At 54.6% G+C, this 19,809-nt stretch overlaps 4 protein-coding genes across 4 annotated transcripts; 1 reads left to right on the forward strand and 3 right to left on the reverse strand.

The window, feature by feature from the left end:
- Window positions 1-225: 225 nt before the first annotated feature.
- Window positions 226-8,413, forward strand: PG985_010085 (Ribosomal protein L19; the record flags this gene model as incomplete). The annotated part of the gene is made up of 3 exons (XM_066829853.1): window positions 226-361; window positions 446-7,791; window positions 7,850-8,413. 3 exons carry the CDS (start codon window positions 226-228, stop codon window positions 8,411-8,413), a joined length of 8,046 nt encoding a protein of 2,681 aa, XP_066682243.1.
- Window positions 8,414-8,739: 326 nt separating this feature from the next.
- On the reverse strand, window positions 8,740-9,985 carry PG985_010086 (uncharacterized protein; the record flags this gene model as incomplete). Its single annotated transcript, XM_066829854.1, has 2 exons — window positions 8,740-8,853; window positions 8,921-9,985. 2 exons carry the CDS (start codon window positions 9,983-9,985, stop codon window positions 8,740-8,742), a joined length of 1,179 nt encoding a protein of 392 aa, XP_066682244.1.
- A 925-nt stretch (window positions 9,986-10,910) lies between these two features.
- On the reverse strand, window positions 10,911-12,617 carry PG985_010087 (uncharacterized protein; the record flags this gene model as incomplete). The annotated part of the gene is made up of 6 exons (XM_066829855.1): window positions 10,911-11,104; window positions 11,229-11,764; window positions 11,831-11,891; window positions 11,967-12,099; window positions 12,164-12,399; window positions 12,497-12,617. The coding sequence occupies 6 exons, from the start codon at window positions 12,615-12,617 to the stop codon at window positions 10,911-10,913; spliced, it is 1,281 nt and encodes a 426-aa protein (XP_066682245.1).
- Window positions 12,618-13,445: 828 nt separating this feature from the next.
- On the reverse strand, window positions 13,446-14,924 carry PG985_010088 (uncharacterized protein; the record flags this gene model as incomplete). Its single annotated transcript, XM_066829856.1, has 1 exon — window positions 13,446-14,924. One exon carries the CDS (start codon window positions 14,922-14,924, stop codon window positions 13,446-13,448), a length of 1,479 nt encoding a protein of 492 aa, XP_066682246.1.
- Between the last annotated feature and the right edge of the window lie 4,885 nt (window positions 14,925-19,809).

Below are 19,809 nucleotides of genomic sequence, written 5' to 3' on the forward strand. Positions count from 1 at the left end.
GGTTTTGGTGTGTTGAGTGTGCAACAGGACGTCAGGCCGAGTGCATTACCTGCTTGTCTTTGGGTTTTTCCTACTACGACGCTTCGGTTCTTGAAGACTTCAGTTGATATTGCGAGTGCATTTTGAGGCCCAGATTGCATTCATTGTCGACTCTACATAACCACCGGAATTGCTGGGCAGCCTAGCATGTCCATGTTCCCCACCAACTCTCACTATACCTTCAAAATGACTGAAGCGACCACCGATGGTGCTTCTCAGGCAGGTGTCGATTTGGTCGCCGCCAAGGCAGACCTGTTCTCGGCATCTACCAAGAAACGCATAGCTCAATTAAAGTCCATTGAAGAGAAATTCAAGCAGAACTGTAAGCCCTCATACTTGTGCTGTGGAGCGCCTCAGCTCTAATACCCCATCTTGCCGCTGACCAGATATCCTTCGCCCGTAATAGCTGTCGATGTCTCCGCGACACCCAGGGTCCTCAAGCTTCTATTCGATACCCATCCTGCTTATAATGACAGACCCTCTCGGCGAGCCGTTCAGTCATGCCTCGTCTCTATCGTCGCCAACGCGAGCGAGCCCAAGGTCGTTGCGCCTTTCGTAAACGCTTTGCGACTGGAGTCGCAGAAGGCCGGCATAGCCTCCAACAACGCCTTTGTTCTGGTCGAGTGGTGCGGTCTGCTTTTGTCGACAATCGCAACTACACCCATGCTGGACCAGTTTGGTCTGGATATTATCCATGCCAACGCTGCTGCTTTGGAGAAATGCTACCAACCACCCACCCGCTCTTCGGTGGCCGACTCAGCCATCACTGTCACCCGACGTGGCCTGCGGGCTGCCTTCTGGCAAAAAGAGTTCCGTGGAAGCTTCATTGAGAAGGTAGTGCAAGCACTTACAGTAAAAGCTGGTCAACCCACGGCCAGAAATGCTGTTATGTTGGGTGTAGTTGCTGGGGTATCGTCTCGCCACGAAAAGGCGAAGCCGGTACTTGCCTCCCGGAAGGCGGACTATTTCGGTTTCTACACACGAGAGATAGCTGGATCCAAAACATCACTCCCAGATCACATTGCATCTGGCCTACGAGATTTCTTCCTGGATTTCGTGACATTCGAAGATCTGACTAAGGAGGTCGTCCCGTCAATCGAGAAGGGTCTGCTGCGTGCCCCTGAAGTTGTTCTGGGTCTGGTACCGAATCTCGTCAGCTCGCTTCCAAAAGACATGGACCTCTCAACGATACTGGGTGGTCACTTGATGAAGCCCCTGTTGTCCAACGTCAAATCGAGCAATGCGGTTATTCGTCAAGCTGTGAAGACCACGTTCGAGACCACCGTCTCCAAGTGTGACGACTTCAAAATCTTGGAGCAGGTCGCGGATGAGATTGTAGGCCCTCTGAAGTCTGGAAAGCTGGCATCAGCCGACCAGCGTGTACTTCACTCGGAAATGCTGCAAAGCATGCCCTTGTCCGCATCAATTGCGTCGAAAGTCACGGCCGCTCTCCCTCCTGTGGTTGGCAAAGAAGGCAACGAAATGGCACTGGCTGCCGAACTTTCCGCTTTCACATATTGCGTTTCATACGAATTGCAACAGGATGTTGAGCTGGCAAAGCCCGTTCTTGATGCTTACACCAAAGGTCTTGCCGACAAAAAGATACCTTCACGCAGGCTGTGGATTCTCAAAGCGGGCGAGGTACTCTCTCATTTCAACAACACACAAGAAGCCATTCCATCGAACGCGGTCAAATTTGTGGAGTCCATAGCGAACCCCCTGGCAGAGAGCTGGGCCGAGGTCAATAAGAATCCTCTTGCTGCTGTGCAGAGTACTTTGATCTCGGGCGCTTATGTGGTCACAGTCCTGGCCTACCACGCCTTTGCACAGGTTGAGAGTCAATCTATCAAAGCTACCATCAAGAAGGCAGCAGTTTCCAAGGAAAGCCTTGTGCTTGAGCCGAAACCGTCATTCTTGCTCAACCACCGGATATACAACAGACTGACTGCGGAAGACGACTTGAGATGGTTTCTTGCTGCCCTGGCAGCTGTAGTGGTGGATCTTGGAGAAGCCCCAGGTCCTGTGCGGTCAGCATGGTCCCAGGCTCTAATCTTCCTAGCCTCTTCTCCAACTGTACCACCTCAAATTCGCAAGGAAACATGCGAAACCATCACCAAACTATATGCCAAACAACCTACTCTGGTGTCCGAGGCAGTAGTTGCTGGCCTCTGGCAATGGATCGAGTCTACCGAACTCAGCGACAAGGAAAGCGTAGCTGCCTCAGCTAAATTCGACAAGACAAACCTGCATCTGCCGCTGCGCTCCATCTGTCTGACTGAGGATGACTTCAAGAAGGCAGGTACAGAACGCGACCAGGAGGCCATTGAGAAGCAAATGTGTGCATTGCTTGCATTGGCGAGGCCCAACCTTATTCCCAGGTCCAGTTGGATTGAATCCTGTCTTAAGGTCGGTCTCGATCCTGGAAGTCTGGTGCAGAAACACGAGGCATCTCTATTGCAAGAAATCACCCACAAAACAAGTTTCGAGCAAAAGTCTACTGCCATCAAGACTGCAGCCTGCAATGCTGCCGCCGACCTTGCATTCGTTGCCCCTGAGCTCATGACATCTAAGATTATCGAGTTGATCAAGGGCGATTTGGACCCTGACCAGCTCAAGGATGTTGGGCCAGTGGAAGCCGCCATCTTCCGCACTCCTGAAGGCACTGCTTGCATCGACGTACTTGCTAAGAAGGCTCAGGAATTGCCTAACAAGAACACCAAAGATTACGATACCCTCAAATGGGAAGAAGAGCTGAGAGCACAGTTGGCTGCAAAGAAAGGCACGCAGAAGAAACTCACAGCTGATGAGCAAGCTAAGGTCAATGCCCAGCTGAAGAAGGAGTCAGAAATTCGAAAGTCGGTCCAGCTCCTTGCCGCACGCTTGTTGCGTGGCATTGGCATCATCCAAGGGTTGATCAATGGCCCACCAACCGAGGCAAGTCTTTGGATGGGGCCAGCAGTGAACGCGCTTCTGAAGGCCATGGAAGCCGGTGCATGCCTCATCACAGGCGACGGTGCTCCTGAAGTATACTTGGCATGCGCAGAGAAGGTCACGGATCGCCTCGGCTCGATTCGGCCGTTTATTGGCGTGTCTACACTGCGTGCTCTGGGAGTGACCGGTCTGCCCGAGAATCTGGAAGAAGAGGGCCTGGAAGAGCTGATAACTCGAGTTCTGTACCGCTTACGATTCGCTGGAGAACAGCGACCATTCGACGTCATTTCCGTCGTATACATGCTCTCACTCATATTCCTGGTGTTGCAGCACGGTGGTTTCGGAGCAACAGCGGAGGAACGCGATGCCCAAATAGTTCTTGCTGTCGAGTTTGTCACTTTCCACACAGATGTCTGCGCCGAGGAGGCTGTTCCGCGGGCCGACTTGATATCGACAATGATCGCCTCAATGCAGCGATACAACCAGCATTACAAGATCATCAAGGACTGCTTCTCTGATATGATAAGATGCATTGCCCCCAACATGTCTTTGCCGGAGATCTCTGTTCTTGCAAAGGGCGCGATCGTGCCGGAGTCCTCAGTCCGCGAAACGGTCCTGCAATCTATCAGTGCGGATGTGGATATGAGCGAGCTCGACTTCTCTGATGAAATATGGATCGCGTGCCATGACGACGACGAGACAAACATCGAGATTGCACGGGAAATTTGGGACGAGAGTGCTTTCAAGGTGTCCAAGGACGTACCATTCAAGATGATCCCCTATCTGGAGAGCAAAGACGGTCAGCTTCGTAGAGCTTCTGCCAGAGCTCTGGCTGACGCATGTCGGTCACACCCATCGACCGTTGACGAAGTTCTCCAGAACATCCAATCAAGATACGTTGAATTCGCCAAACCCCGTGTTGCAGGGTACGATTCTTATGGTATGCCGAAGAAGACGGACCTGGCAGATCCATGGGAAGCTAGACATGGTGTCGCTGCTGCGCTCAAAACACTTGCTCCTTGTCTACAGAAAGACCAGGTCGATGGCTTTTTCAGTTTCCTCATCGAGAAGGGTCCGCTTGGTGACAAGAACCCTAATGTCCGAAGCGAAATGTTGGAGGCAGCCATCTCTGCTATTGACAACCATGGACGCGCACTGGTGGACAAGTTGATGAAAATGTTTGAGCGCACCCTAGAAGTGCCAGACACGGGCTCTGAGGCCGGAGATCGGGTTAACGAGGCTGTGATCGTCATGTACGGTGCCTTGGCCAGGCATTTGAAGCCCGGCGACGCGAAGATCCCAATCGTTATTGAGCGGTTATTGGCTACTCTTGGTACTCCGTCTGAGGCGGTGCAGTACGCTGTGGCCGAATGCCTTCCGCCTTTGGTGCGCACCTGCGGCGATAAGTCATCCAAGTACTTTGACCAAGTCATGAACACGCTGTTGACTTCCAAGAACTACGCAGCCAAGCGTGGTGCTGCGTACGGATTGGCTGGATTAGTACTTGGAAGGGGTATTTCGGTGCTACGTGAATACCGCCTCCTCATCAGTCTCAAGAGCGCAACCGAGAACAAGAAGGAGACGCAGCAAAGAGAAGGCGCCTTCCTTGCGTTTGAGCTGGCACCGTTGATTCTTGGCCGCCTTTTTGAGCCCTATGCAATCCAGATCGTGCCCCAGCTACTCACCGGCTTTGGCGACAGCAGTGCAGATGTGAGAGACGCGTGTCTGGCAGCTGCCAAAGCCTGCTTCGCAAAGCTCAGCTCGTTTGGTGTGAAGCAGATTCTGCCTACGCTTCTCAACGGTCTCGACGAAGATCAGTGGCGGAGTAAGAAGGGTGCTTGCGAACTGTTGGGTGCCATGGCATACCTGGACCCTCAACAACTGGCGGCGAGCTTACCAGACATTATCCCTCCCTTGACCGGTGTGCTGAATGACAGTCACAAGGAAGTCCGTTCTGCTGCCAACAAGAGTTTGAAGCGGTTCGGCGACGTCATCACAAACCCAGAAGTCAAGAGCCTCGCAGACATTCTCCTCAAGGCTCTCAGCGATCCTACCAAGTACACCGATCCTGCACTGGACTCTCTTATCAAGGTCCAGTTCGTGCATTATCTCGATGCGCCATCTCTTGCCCTGGTGACAAGAGTCCTCCAGCGTGGTTTGGCAGACAGGTCCCAAACGAAGCGGAAGGCGTCGCAAGTCATTGGAAGCTTGGCCCACTTGACCGAGCGCAAGGATCTTATTGCCCATCTTCCCGTGCTTGTGTCCGGCCTCAAACTTGCGTCCGTCGATCCTGTACCTACAACGCGAGCCACTGCTTCTCGTGCTCTTGGTTCACTGGTCGAGAAGCTTGGCGAAGATGCCCTTCCCGACCTTATCCCCGGACTCATGCAAACACTCAAGTCCGACACAGGTGCCGGCGATCGTCTTGGTTCTGCACAAGCTCTTTCCGAAGTCCTTGCTGGTCTTGGAACGACAAGACTGGAGGAGACGCTTCCTACTATTCTGCAGAACGTGGAGTCGTCCAAGGCCGCCATCCGAGAAGGCTTCATGTCGCTCTTCATTTTCCTTCCGGTATGCTTCGGAAACAGCTTTGCCAATTATTTGAGCAAGATCATTCCGCCTATTCTCGCTGGTCTTGCGGACGACGTCGAATCCATTCGTGAGACCGCGCTGCGTGCTGGCCGACTGCTTGTCAAGAACTTTGCCGCCCGCGCCGTTGATCTACTCCTCCCCGAGTTGGAACGTGGTCTTGCGGATGACAGCTACAGAATCCGTCTCAGTTCAGTTGAGCTGGTTGGTGACTTGCTCTTCAACCTCACTGGTATCACTGGCAAGGAGGATGCTGAAGACGAGTTGGAGTCGGCCAAGGAGGCTGGTGCATCGCTTCGCGAGGTACTTGGCGAAGAGAAGCGTAACAAGATCCTGGCTGCCCTCTACATCTGCCGTTGCGATACTGCTGGTTCCGTACGCTCCGCTGCGATCAGCGTATGGAAGGCTCTCGTTGCCACGCCCAAGACCCTCAAGGAGCTTACCCCTACTCTTACTCAAATCATCATTCGTCGCCTTGGTAGTTCCAACATGGAACACAAGGTTATTGCCAGCAACGCACTCGGAGAACTTATCCGAAAGGCTGGTGACGGCGTGCTCTCGAGTCTCCTCCCGACCCTCGAAGAAGGCTTACAGACCTCCACAGACACAGATGCCAAGCAGGGTATATGCCTTGCCCTCAAGGAGCTCATTGCATCTGCCTCTGAAGAGGCTCTGGAGGACCATGAGAAGACTCTCATTTCTGTGGTTCGCACCGCTCTTACGGACTCTGATGAGGATGTAAGGGAGGCTGCCGCAGAAGCCTTCGACTCGCTCCAACAAATTATCGGCAAGCGTGCGGTCGACCAAACGCTTCCGTACCTTCTCAACCTTCTGCGTTCCGAAGATACCTCCGAAGCCGACAATGCCCTCCAGGCACTCCTTACGCTGCTCACGGAGGCAACGCGGTCCAACATCATCTTGCCCAACCTTATCCCAACTCTCATTACGCCTCCTATCTCGGCGTTCAATGCCAGAGCTTTGGCATCCTTGGCAAAGGTGGCAGGTGCTGCTATGAACCGACGCCTGCCCAACATCATCAACTCCCTGATGGACAACATTGTCAACAACGAGGATGAGGCTATGCGTAAAGATGTCGAAAGCTCGATTGACACTGTCATCTTGTCCATGGACGAGTACGATGGCCTCAACACAGTCATCAATGTTCTGCTTCAACTTGTCAAGCACGAAGATCACCGCAAGCGGGCAAACGCTGCCTACCGAATGGCCAACTTCTTCGAGGAAGCATCCGTGGACTATTCACGATACAACCAGGACATTGTCCGTGCTCTGTTGATTTCGTTTGACGATAGAGACAAGGATGTGATCAAGGCTGCCTGGACGGCCCTGAGCACTTTCACTAAGAAGCTCAAGAAGGAAGAGATGGAATCTCTTGTGCCCTCCACGAGACAGACTCTTCTCCAAGTCGGCGTTGCTGGACACAACTTGCCCGGTTTCGAATTGCCAAAGGGAATCAACGCCATCCTGCCGATCTTCTTGCAGGGTTTGATGAACGGTACAGCGGATCAACGAACTGCTGCAGCCCTTGCTATCTCGGACATTGTGGATAGGACCAGCGAGGCCTCCCTCAAGCCTTTTGTTACCCAAATTACCGGTCCGCTCATTCGTGTCGTTTCCGAGAGGTCTACTGACGTCAAGGCGGCCATTCTTCTTACCCTCAACAACCTGCTCGAGAAGATGCCCACCGCCCTCAAGCCCTTCTTGCCGCAACTGCAGCGTACTTTCGCTAGATCTCTGGCCGACACTACGAGTGAGGTGCTTCGATCGCGTGCGGCCAAGGCACTGGGTACTCTGATCAAGTTCACGCCCCGTGTCGACCCCCTGGTGGCAGAGCTGGTAACTGGATCTAAGACAACCGATGCTGGCGTGAAGACAGCTATGCTGAAGGCCTTGTACGAGGTCGTCAGCAAAGCTGGAGCCAACATGGGCGAAAGCTCGCGTACTGCTGTGCTGGGCTTGATCGATATGGATAGTGACAACACCGATTCGACGATGACGGTGACCAACGCCAAGCTGCTCTCGGCTCTTCTCAAGAACGTGCCAGCAGATGTGGCCAACACTCTGCTGAAGAGCCGCGTCGCCACCACTCATTTCACTAACGCATCGGTCCTTGCAATGAATGCGGTATTCGTTGAGTCGCCCCAGATTCTACTTGACAGCCCCTTGGCTGAAGACGTGCCCGAGATCCTGTCCCAGGGCATGTCCAACAAGAACGTAAGTTACCCATATCCCTTGGCACTTGTCAGACTTACCAAACTGACTCGTTATCTAGCTCTTCGTCGCCGACAACTGCATCCTTGCTACAGGCAAGTACCTCATGTCGCATACGCCGTCTTTCGAGCAAGCCAAGCCTATATTCTCCACGCTTGCCACCATCATTGCCCCAGGCAACCCTACAGACTCCCGCCGACTGGCCCTGGTCATCATCCGCACGATTTCACGTACCAATGTGGATCTCGTGCGGCCCCATCTGCCCCTGCTGGCCGGTCCCGTGTTCGCTTCGGTGCGAGACCCCGTCATCCCCGTCAAGCTGGCCGCCGAAGCGGCCTTCATCGAGCTCTTCTCGGTCGCCGAGGAGGAGGGCCGCGTCTTCGAGAAATTCGTCCAGAGCCCCGCCGGCCAGGAGATGCAGCCCAACACCCGCCGGAGCATGAACGACTACTTTAAGCGCGTCGGTCTGCGGTTGGGTGCCCAGACGAGGGAGAGGCGACAGGCCGAGGGTGGTGTCGGTGGACAGGGCGCTCTTGGTTTGAGCAACGACGAGGTGGAGGATGAGAGAGAGATTTGGAGTGTGGGACAGGTTGAGCTGGGCGGTGGTGTGTTCAGCCAGGATTAAGGAGAGGTCGGTCCAGGGAATAATGTTAGGGTATGAATGTCCGACATTACGAAAGTTTTCATATTGCATTCACGATACGATAGGTAGATAAAAGAAGAGATGATTATTTTTGTTTATTTCACACCTTTGGCAAGACGATGAGTTGAAAATTAGGGCATAATATTGCACCGGTCACGACTAGCTGTACATGGATCCTAATTAAACGATGACCTTCCTTGCCTGCATTGGGGTCAACTTCGGGGGAATTAGGTATACTGCAATGGTTTCGAAGTACATTTTCAAAATGAATTAATTGCTTGTTCGTCTCACAGATCCGCCAGGTCCACTCAGCCAAGCCGCAGGGCACAAGCGGCGATCTCCTTCTGCACGCTCTTGTCGGTCGGCATGTAGACGCTGGCGACACGCAGCAGCCGGCGGGCCTCGGCCTTCTGGCCCAGCTCCTTGTAGGCCAGGGCGGTGCGGTAGTAGATGCGGCCGAGGGGGGCGGCGGCGGGGGAAGCCCGTGACGGCCTCGTCCTCGGGGGCGAGGTCGTGGCGGTCGTGGGCGCCGATGGAGGAGCGCATGGTGGTGATGGTGCGCATGCCCCAGAAGCGGGCCTCGTCCCAGTCCTCCTTCTTGAGGTAGGCCAGGACCGTGTTGGCGACGAGCTGGACGCGCAGGACGAGCCGCTCGAGCTGGCCGTTCTTGCCGACGTAGGGCTCCTCGCGCAGCTCGCCCGCGAAGAAGGCCTCGGCGTGCACGTGCCGCTGCCGGCCCTTGACGACGACGTGCATGGCCTCCCAGGCCCGGTTGTAGAGCGCCAGGGCGGCGTCGTAGTTGCCCGCCGATAATTCTTTCGTGCCCTCGGCCTTGAGGCGCGCCGTCTCGGCCAGGCAGGCCGCGGGGCTGGCGTGGGGCACCTGCTGGGCGGCGCGCAGCTCGTTCTCGACGGAGAAGAAGGGCTTCGCGGTCGTGGCGGCGTCGGAGGTGACGACGGTCTCGCGCAGGCCCTTGACGGCGCCGAAGGGGAGGAGCAGCTGGCGCTGGCGCCACTTGGGCACGGCGCGCGGCTCGCCGCGCAGCTCGGGCGCGAAGTGCGGGTCCCGCAGCTGCAGGGTCAGGGTCAGGTAGCCGTTGAGGCCCGGGTTGGTGAGGTCGGCGTAGCGCCAGGTGGTGGCGAACTTGTCGAGGTCGTCGAGCAGGATGACGAAGTGCTGCGGCTCGGCCTCCTGCATGAGCGTGTGGGGCGCGCCGATGGCGACGGCGAGGCTGTGGCCCGTGAAGCGGGCGGCGCGCTCGTGCTTCATGAGGATGGGGACGTGGCCCTCGAAGGCGACGTGGTGGTGCGCCTCGGGCCAGGGCGTCTCGATCCGCACGAAGACGTTGAGGTCCCGGAAGATCCGCCGCGCTTCCCAGTACAGCTGCGTGCTCAGCCGGAACAGCACCAGGGCCGGCCGGTAGTCGTAGTCGGTGTAGTCGTCGCGGCCGGCGAGGCGGTTCGCGTCCGGGTGCAGGATGATGCGGTAGATCTCCTCCCGGATCTCCGGCGGGAGGGACAGGAAGGACGTCTTGGGCTTCTCGAGCTCCTCCATTGTTGATCGGCCGGTGGTTCTAGGAGGGTCGGTCGGTGGTTTTGGTCGGTCGATCGATCGATCTCGGTGGATTGGTTGGTTGATCAGATTACACAGCGATAGGTAGGTAGGCAGTAAGTAAGCGGTTGAAGTAGGGGTTGGTTTGTCAGTTACTGCTGTTGTTGTACATCAATGTGAGTAGAGGGTTGATTGGTAATGAAGAAGCTAGATTCCAGGCTAGAGGATGACAGTATTGTACAACGAAGCTACCGTCGATATCTGACACCGCCACCACAGGAATGCCAGTTCTCTGACACTTTTTGCCTCGGGATGCTCGGACGAGGCACGGCGCAATTGGTTCCCCGCACCGACGAGGCCGGAGAAGCTCACCTGATGGAGTTTAGCAGCATCGGAGTTAAAAGGATGGTAATGCAGCTAGCCAGCGTTCAAGGGATGGCCAATAAGTCTGGTATCATTGATGCTCTCTAAGTCAGTCCCAATAGCAACAATATGTTGGTTGGTAGGGAGCGGATTCGCAGCGTAGATCAGTATCGGGAACCGTCGAGTTGGGATCTCGGGATGGCCCATGGAAATGCTTGGGGGTTCCAATCAATATCGCCTTTATCAGTATGGTGTTTATGTAAATCAAGCACCTTGCGGACAGGGATCATGGGTCAGAATGTGGATCCTCCACGACCCGACCCTTGGAACAACGCCAGCAGTACTTACAGGATTGGGGAGTTCTCTATGCTGCTCTTTTCACGTCCTGAATATTGTGGTGCTTGTTTGCGTTTATTATGATAACATTGGTCAGGTCATTAAGGATACTTGAGAATACTTGATAGAACGCCGGCAAGCAAATAGTCGCGCCTCTTCTCGACAATTGTCCCGAGCGGTGACTTAGACCATCAGACGTGGCGCGATAGAGGTTGCTTCTTCTTCTTCTTCACTTGATCAGAAGCTGCTTCTCCTTCTTGATGCCCTTGGCCACATCCAAGGGGATCCGCAGGATGTCGGCCACGATGTTGGCCGGTGTCAAGGCCAGCCACTGTGTCAGAGAAATGTCCTTCACGCGGTCGCTCTTGTAAATCTCGATCCAAACAAGCTCCTCTGTCGGCGAAATGTTCTCGATGTAGTGCCCTAGATAAGAATAGAAAGAGGTGGTCAGTTAACCAAGTCACGAGGGAAGAAGTCAAGGCCGATTGGGTAACTTTTGCTGGCTTGGCTAGGAGCAAATAAGAGCGATCAGGTTACGTGTACTTACCGCTGTTGTCCGGGAAGAGCGCGGTATCGCCAGCCGAGAAGTCAAAGGTGCGGGCGTTGGAGTTGCCGATGAACACGCCGGCTCGGGCTTGGCCTTTGTGGAAGTAAAGCCACTCCGCGGCCTGTAGTAGTCGATGGGCAGTCAGTACAATGGAGAAGCATAAGGGCAAAGATGTCCACGAGCTTACGTTGGGATGCCAGTGTAGCTCCCTCAGACCACCGGGTTCCAGCGTCACGATGGTGGCCGCGATGGTGGTGGCAATGGGGAAGGTGGTCGTGTCCACGATGCGCAGCGTACCGCCGCGGCCGGGGACCTTCTCGAGGGGGTGGTCCTTAGCGTAGTATACGTACGAGACGTTGCCGGTCAGCGGCCCGTTGCCGCCCGTGACGTCCTGGTCCTGGGAACTCAGCGTGCCGTTCTGGATGTAGGGGTTGGGCGAGGGTACGTTGCCGAAGACGGACTCGGACAGGTTGAAGTTCTTGGCCAGGACCGATACGGGGGTGTGCGCGATCCAGTCGTCGAGGTTGAAGGTGGTGCTGTGCGGGACGATGCCAGGTCAGAGCACGTGGGATATTATCAATGGCTCAACCATTGGTACTTACCCAACCGCATCGAAATTACCATCATCGAAGACGAGCAGGAATTCATTTTCGTCTTCGAGGCCTGTCGAGCAGACAGTTTAGCATATTACCATGTGGGAGATATCAGGTCATTCAGATTAACGAGGAGACCACCTACCCTGAACAGTGTGGGCCTCTCCCTTGGGGAAGTACCAGATATCACCGACCTCGAGCTTCGAGACCTGAAATTGGCCGTCTTCATTGACAGCCGACAGAAGAATGGAGCCAGCATACACGTAGCCCCATTCAGCCTGTAATAATGCCTATGTGTCAACATGCGAATGAGGTGGCGCATATGATCCAGTCATCACCTACTGTTCGGTGCCAGTGGAGCTCGCGGATCGAGCCCTTGGTCAGATGCTGCTGGGCGGCCGAGATGTCCACGGAGGCGGGAAGGTCGGTGATGACCTGCTCCCTCACCCAGCCACCGCGTAGGATCCGCGTGCGTGAGTCGGAGAAGCTCCATTTCAGGTTCGGCACCACGCCGTTGTCGGTGCTTTGCCGGCCCAGGTTGTCAGGGTTTTGCAGATCGAGCGCCTTATTGGTGCCCCCTATTCATTTCGTTAGTATCAACCAACCACTCTGGCGTAATATGACAGGCAATAACGCATGACGAATCAAAGCTTTCTCTCCCATATACTGACTGACCTAAGATTACTGCCCCCTTCCCTTTACCGTCGATGGGCTGCCCGTTCAGAAAGCCAGGTGCGCCGCTCCCGGTATCTGCGCAAAAGGAGACAAGCAGTGGCAAGGCGAGTGATACCTTCATCTTTGCTGAGTACTTCTGAGCGAACAAGACGAATGAAAACGACTGGAAGAAATGCACCCCGTCACGGAGCTGTATTAAATACTGCGGATGGTTACATCGTCATATCCGGCTATCAACCACTTTCATCAAAAACCAATATGCATGCAGATTCCCGCAAGTGATCACCCTATTTGCAATCTCTCAGTCAACAATGTCGCCGTCATCACTCACATCGGTTAACCCAGAGTTACGATGTCTGGATGCAGTGGCAAGGATGCCCCAATAGCACGCAATATAACGCGATGCCTTGGCGCGCAGTCCCGTTGGGGAGGGGAGCATCGACAGGTCACCAGCCAGAGCGAGCACCCAAAATCGAGCATTCGTCAAATTGCATGATAAGCTTAACGGATGATGCGACTTGGAGGTCTATTTCTAGAAGTTGGGTTGAGGATGACCAGGTACATATAATCTGAAGCCGGTCGTCCTCATTGGACGCGTGGGGAGGGGGGTATGTTGCATTGTAACCTGGGTGTAACAGCAGAAGAACGAAAAGCGCCACTAACTTCATTTCCTCCGATCGCCCTAGTGTTATAATTCCAACCGAACTGTTATCACAATGCAGAGTCTTGCTTCTCCAAGGACCCTTGATCTTTCATCACACCCTCACTGTTCTTCTGAAGTTTCCATCCGAATGTCCCGAAAAGGGGCTAAGCTGCCCCCTGCTCACCGAAAGATTGGTTCCGCAAATAGGACTGAGAGCATTACTGGACTATCATTAACATTACGACCATACACTATGCTTGACGCTATATACAGCAGAGCGATACCCTGAGTGGTGAAGAACGACTATTACCCGTCGATGACCTCGGCGGCAGCACGGTAGCCCGAGCGCAGAGCCCCATCCATGTACCCGATCCAGTAGTCAGATGCCTCAGTCCCAGCAAAGTGCAAGTTTCCCACGCGCTGCTTCAACGCCGGTCCATAGTTGGTATAGATGTTCGGTCCCGCGACGGCCACCGGCCCGCCCTGGGAGTACTCCTCCAGGTCCCACCGCTGAACGACCCACTCCTTGACATCCGCCACCTTCTCCGCGGCCGCGGCGTCGTCCTTGGCAACAAAGTACTTCGCAAAGTCCCGGCCGACCTGCTCCGTGATCTCGGCCTCGGTCCGGTTGTCGTACTCGCGCATCTGGTCGGCCTCGAGGAAGGTCATGAGCGCGCTCACGGGCGGGTTGTGCCCCGGCCGCAGCGACTGGTCAAACGTCGACCGCGCTAGCCCGCTGTCGCTGACGGCCTGCCCCGTCAGCGACCCGTGCGCCTCCTCGCGCCACCACGACGTCGCGTAGACGGCGATGGCCTTGCCGATGGACCCCATGCGCATCTGCGCCGTCAGCTGGTCGCGCGCCCTGGGTAGGGCCGGCTCGTAGGTGATCTGCCGGGCGAGCGGCGGGGACATGGCGACGATGACGTGGGCGCCGTGGACGGTGGAGCCGTCTTTGAGGGTGACGGTGTAGGCATCGTCGTCGCCGCTCTTGCTGATCTTGCGGACGGGCGCGCCGAGCCGGACGTTGTCGTTGCCGAGCTTCTCGGCCAGCCGGATGACCAGGAGCTGCGTTCCGCCGTCGACGCGCCACTGCTGGGCCCCGCCGTCGTCGATGGAGATGAGGCGGTCAAAGGTCCCCTTGGTAGTCTCGTTGCCGGCGGCAGCGATGTACGTCAAAGCGTAGAGCAGGGAGAGCTCGTCGGCCTCGACCGAGAACACGGTCTCGACGGCGGCGTCGATGAGGAAGCGCGCCGACTCGGTCAGACCCTTGGCCCGGAGCCACTGGTCGAACGTCTGCTTGTCCCAGTGCGCCGCCAGCGCGCTGTCCCACGGGTTCTGCACGTCGACGCCCAGGGAGAGCGTGTTGAGCTCCAGGATGACGGCCCCGATCTGCGTCTGGCTCAGGAGGTCGACGGGCGGGATGGGGCTCGTGGCGTACGTCGTGCGCTCGCCCTTGTGGTACAGCACGTTGTTGCCCGTGTTGTACTCCGGGTAGAGCTCGAGCCCCAGCGCGGCGGCCAGGTCCAGCACTTTGTCTTGGGTCTCGCCGACGAACTCGGCGCCGACTTCGGTGTAGCCGCCGTCCTGGAGCTCGCGGTTCCAGACGCGGCCGCCGACCCGGTCGCGCGCTTCGAGTACTACGAAGCTCTTCCCGGCTTCGGACAGGGCTTTGGCTGCGCCCAGACCTGAGAGGCCACCGCCGACGATGATGGCATCGTAGTTCGTCTGAGCGAGGGTGGTCTGCGCCAACAACAGAAGCTGGGGTAGGAGGAGAGATGACTTCATCGTTGGGATGGGCTGATATTAACAGGGGCGAAGGTTTCGACGGCTTGGAGGAACGAATGAATGTATGAAGCGGTTAGCCTAGCCGGTGAAGAGGGATCCTTCCCAGATAGCAGCACACTGCTGGGGGTAGCCATATTTATACAGCTTTCGGAATCTTCCAAGACAAGACAGATGCCGGGACACCCGGGGACTTCATGGCTGACTGATTCAGCTGGGGCCATGACCAGTCAGGGTCAACAACAAGATGGAGCAATACCCCCTTGCGCCTATCCCCAGCGACTGTTGGCTTTAAGTGACAATGCATGCAGCAACAAGGCAACGACTTCATTAGTATTGAGAAATACCCTCAGCGATGCAGCAGCCCAAGAGGTGCAACTCTACTCTCGATCCGCTCCCAAAGCATCCCTATTACCCAGCCCCAGTCAGAGCGAGATTGACAGCGGCGCAGACTACTGGAAAGAGGACTTGTGCTGCTCGTACGATCCCCCTCTCCGCCTTTTATTCGCAGATGCAAATCAGAAGTCCCTCCGTGGGCACGCCTAGCGACCACATAGGACTCACGCCAAGTCCCGAAATGCAACGGTAGTGCATTGGCTGAGACTCGAAAAGCAAATGACCCGGCGGCGTGGCACATGGCTGAGGCCCGATACTACGTTCTGACCATTGCACCGGAGCAGAGGGGTTCACAGCACTGGCTAATCAGAACACAGCTCGATCCCTCCTGCAGCAGTCTCGCCGTGTAGCGAGTAAACGAGTATGTATGTCAATAGTCTTCCTGTTTCTTCCGCTATCCACGTTTTTTCCCCACGAGTAGATTGCCGAACATGGACATACACCAAGGACGAGGACGGCGCACGCCAAGCTGAAGATGGTGGCGTGCCTTCGATGCGTGCAAGGACGATAGAGGCGTCTGATTGAATACCGACGCTGACAGCTGATGTTGTATTCCGGTAAAACGAGGGTGTTATTGGTAATGGGCCGGCTGTATGCAGATAAGCTGCCCCATTTTCAAGTCCGAACGAACTACCTCTTGCGTGCATGCGTGCATACTTACACATCAGGTCACGACCGACGATATCGAAGCAGCTGCTCAGGACTGCGCCGCAAACGGTAGTCCCCACTCTCATTTTGCCAAGGCAGGAGGAAACCCCAATCTCGCAGCCACTGAAGGGATATGTAGTTAGATATATACTTTCCAAATGGACGCTCTCATATCCTCAGACGTTGTTTGAAAGGAAGAGCCCGCCCGGCCTGCCGAGAGTCGGGCGCTCTCGGGCGGGAGAAACCCTCCAATTTCAGCAACGGGTAAAGGGGGAGCATGGTACGATATTCCAGAAATTGAGCCAAGCTCTCGGCAGGAGCTCCAGCCCGGGAAACGCTGCTCGCTCGTGTGTGCTCGCTCGTGTGTGCTTTTGGGCCGATCCCCGCGAGAACCGGTTGCTGCGACATTAGGTTACCTCGACGGTTCCTGTCAAAATCGGTTCCATACGTTAATAGAACTTGACATGGAGAATGGGCATATGTTAGGAGCATATACATACCGTTTCTTCACGTGCGAATACACATCTTGCTTTCCAGGAGCTACAAGACATATGCAGATGAACACCGATTCAGATCGACGGGGGGTTCTGCAGGTACGGAAACGTCGTCAGGGGTGGCGGTATTCATGCTCCGAGGATGTCGGGATTGCGAGCGATCCCCTTAAATTAGCTGGCAGCCCACGCACCCACTGCTGCTCAGGCCATATGTTCCGGTCGGCAACTTCGGCTGCCCTAACACCCCCTTCTCCCGCCGGCAAGGAAGAGAGAGGAGCACGAACGGGTTTCCTTACTCGCATGAATTGATGTCGGGATTAGGGACCGGGCCTGGAATCCTTCTCGGTCTTGCTACCGAATGCGTGGTTATCCGCGAGCCGGCATGCTCCGTTCACGATGTAACGTAGAGCTGTAGGTATGCCCGGAACCGAATCCTGTATCCGGGATCGTCCACAGGCAGCCATGCATATCCGTGCAGCACGCCTGGCAGGCGGTCCGTGAGCCTGGTGTAATCAGGTGGTTTTCCTGGCAGTCAGTGGAGAGGGAGATGGTCTCGATGTCGTCACCGAGGATGGATATGACTACAGCCCCCGCCTAATCCTGCCCTGCAGCAGGACCTCTATCTTGAGCATAAGACCTCATTGCGCTCCGTAAGATGTTGAATCGATATAAGACCCTTTTGTTGGTCGAGGATCGTTGCAAAACGTACGGTTGTTTCCTGGGGTAGGAAGTGAAGCTATGGCCCTTTGGAAACTAACAAGTTATGTAAGTGTGGCCATTGATACTCGATGTACAACTTCCTGGACCAGCTGGCCCGTAGGTAGTGAGGACCTGCTGTGTTGAGAGGATGTGTTGCCAAGACTGAATCTCTCCAAAACAGATGAGAACTTCTTCTTTTTCTTCTATTTTTTCGATTCATACCAAGGCTCCCCGGTAGAAACAGATGAGAACAATTCGAGCTAGAAATAAAAGACATTGTCTCCAGGTCCTGGGCACCCTGTGCAGCAAAATATGTATTTATACGAGACGCCGGACTCGCATGTTGAGATCCTCGAAATGCTACAATTAATCAACAGCCTCAGATTCATTACTGGCGGACGATAAGCGAGGAAATAGCCCTTGACCCGGGCATTGTTTTTACAGCCGTGGGATCGTTCAGGCTATGTGCTATGACTTTATACAATGATTTGTTGGCGGCATGAAAATCTCTTTTATGGAACAACTGTATATCGAGTCTTTGTTTGTATACATTGGCGTCTGCTCATCACATATCAGGGCACATACATGACCAGGTCACTGGTAAGACAAACTCTGGGGAGCTTGGGGTCTTCATGGTTATGTCTCAGGGGTTAAGGGGTCTCAGGGGTTAAGGGGAACTGATATTTTCAGAAATGGGAACTCTGTTGCTCCCTTAATTTCACTATCATCCTTGACGCCTAGAATAAGTCGATTCTGTAGGTCACGCAATCCTAGATGGCAAATATGCCTGCTTTCCCAGGATGATAGTGAAAACAGCATATGTCTCCTTCTTCCGTCAAAGTGTATCAGCTCCGCCCCCCCCCCCCCCCCAAATGTAGTGTAGTGGCTGAAAAACTGGCAACTTCATCAAGGGAGTTGGTAAACAGAAAAAATAAGACGAGAACTGCCCATTCAAATGCCTATATTAACAACTGAGGAGAAAGTTTCGGTGCTGGGTGATCTGATTACACCACGACTGGCATCTTTCACTTTGGCAAAATAGGGGCTTGTCCTGAGTTCGAATAGGGCGTCGTTCGCACTGTGATCTCTTGTTTTCTGATGATTACTTACCATGGTTCATCTGATCTAAATTTCTTCATGCTTCATTGGCTCCATCTAATGCAATACTTTGGACGAAGCGTAGAGACTGCTTGTGTTCTTTGCCTCGACGTCATCTCTCGCCTCGTATTCGGACCAATCAAGGTCTTAGATGTGCTCGAACATTTCTATTTTCTATCGTATATACAGTATGTATATACAATTTTATACCGCAAGAGTTTAACGTATGAAGCTTGATAGACATCTGAAGGAGGTATTCAACATTGACGAGTATGCATCGCCCTTGCGTGTTGCTTGGAGAGCGCAAGCCGCCGCTAGATTCAGATACATTTCCTGAAGACGAAACAAGAGCTCAAGAGACTGCCTGAACATGACTACCGGCACAGACACAATTAGATCCTCATACTAGCTAGGAGAGGGGGTTTCATGCCAGTTCCTTCGAGACAGCCTGTAATGCGAGGCTGAAGTGAACGACCCCTTTCTTTCACATGGCAAGGCTCGATCTCGCATGGCTTGGAGTCTGCTTGCACAACAGGTTGAGATGGACGGAGGACAACGGACCGTCATTCGCAATGAAGGGATGGAATCATTTCGCGATAAGTTCAACTGAGCGCACAGCCGATGGTCGCCATAGAGGCAAAGAATCGGGATCGGACGGAGCGCTCCTCGGAAATCCTCGGAAATGCACCCCGAGCCAACAAGCAACCGGGTTCCCAGAAATCTGACCGATCGCGAGTAATTGCTCTGCCTGTACCCGTCGCGACCCGCCATAAAGCGATTCAGGCCGTCCCCTATAATTGTGGAAATGACGAGCATCGTGGAGCCTTGGGCTGTCAGTTCAGCCTCGTTTTCCGTGCGGCAGCAACCTGACGACATGGCGGGAAGGAAGGTCGATCATATCGCCATGGACCGAGTCATGTGACAAGCTCTTGGATGCTTCGACTTCAGATGACGCGACTGAGCTACTGGACATACATACCGTGCACACTGCTCGGAGCTCTGACAACGCATCTGTCATGCACATTACAAGAGAAGTCTCGGAGCCTCTTCGAATTGGCATAATGAAACAAAATGGACGCGTCCCAAGTAATTATGGCAGTGATCGTCAATAGTCCCAAACCGAGGAGGTTCTTATCTCGAACTGGTACAAACATGACTTGGATAGGCTCGGGCCGGGTCGGCAAAGATCTGGTGGCGGTTCAGTCGCAGCCATGGAATTGAAGTTGATGAGGCTGGTGTTGATGAGTGTCCTGCCGCAAGTGGCATCTAGATATACTTTCTTAGGGCGATGCTGACGATGCTTGTTCGACCTGTTTGCTGGCAGACAGCTCGTCAGAGTTCTGCAGGTCTCGGTGAAGTCTCAGAATCGATCTGGCGGAGCTTGACGGGTCTTAGTAAGTAAGGTACTTTAAACATTTCGACACACTAAGAAGTCGCTGTGAAAAGGTTGCCTTGCAAACACCTATGCATCAACTGGTTAGGTGGTACGGCAGACGCATCACACAATGTGGTTATTTCGACAAGTGGTGTGTCTCGCTCTCTTGAAAATCGAG

The sequence above is a fragment of the Apiospora marii genome (assembly GCF_038362585.1).
Source record: "Apiospora marii strain CBS 49790 chromosome Unknown utg000006l_segment0_segment0, whole genome shotgun sequence".
Taxonomy (NCBI): Eukaryota; Fungi; Ascomycota; class Sordariomycetes; order Amphisphaeriales; family Apiosporaceae; genus Apiospora; species Apiospora marii.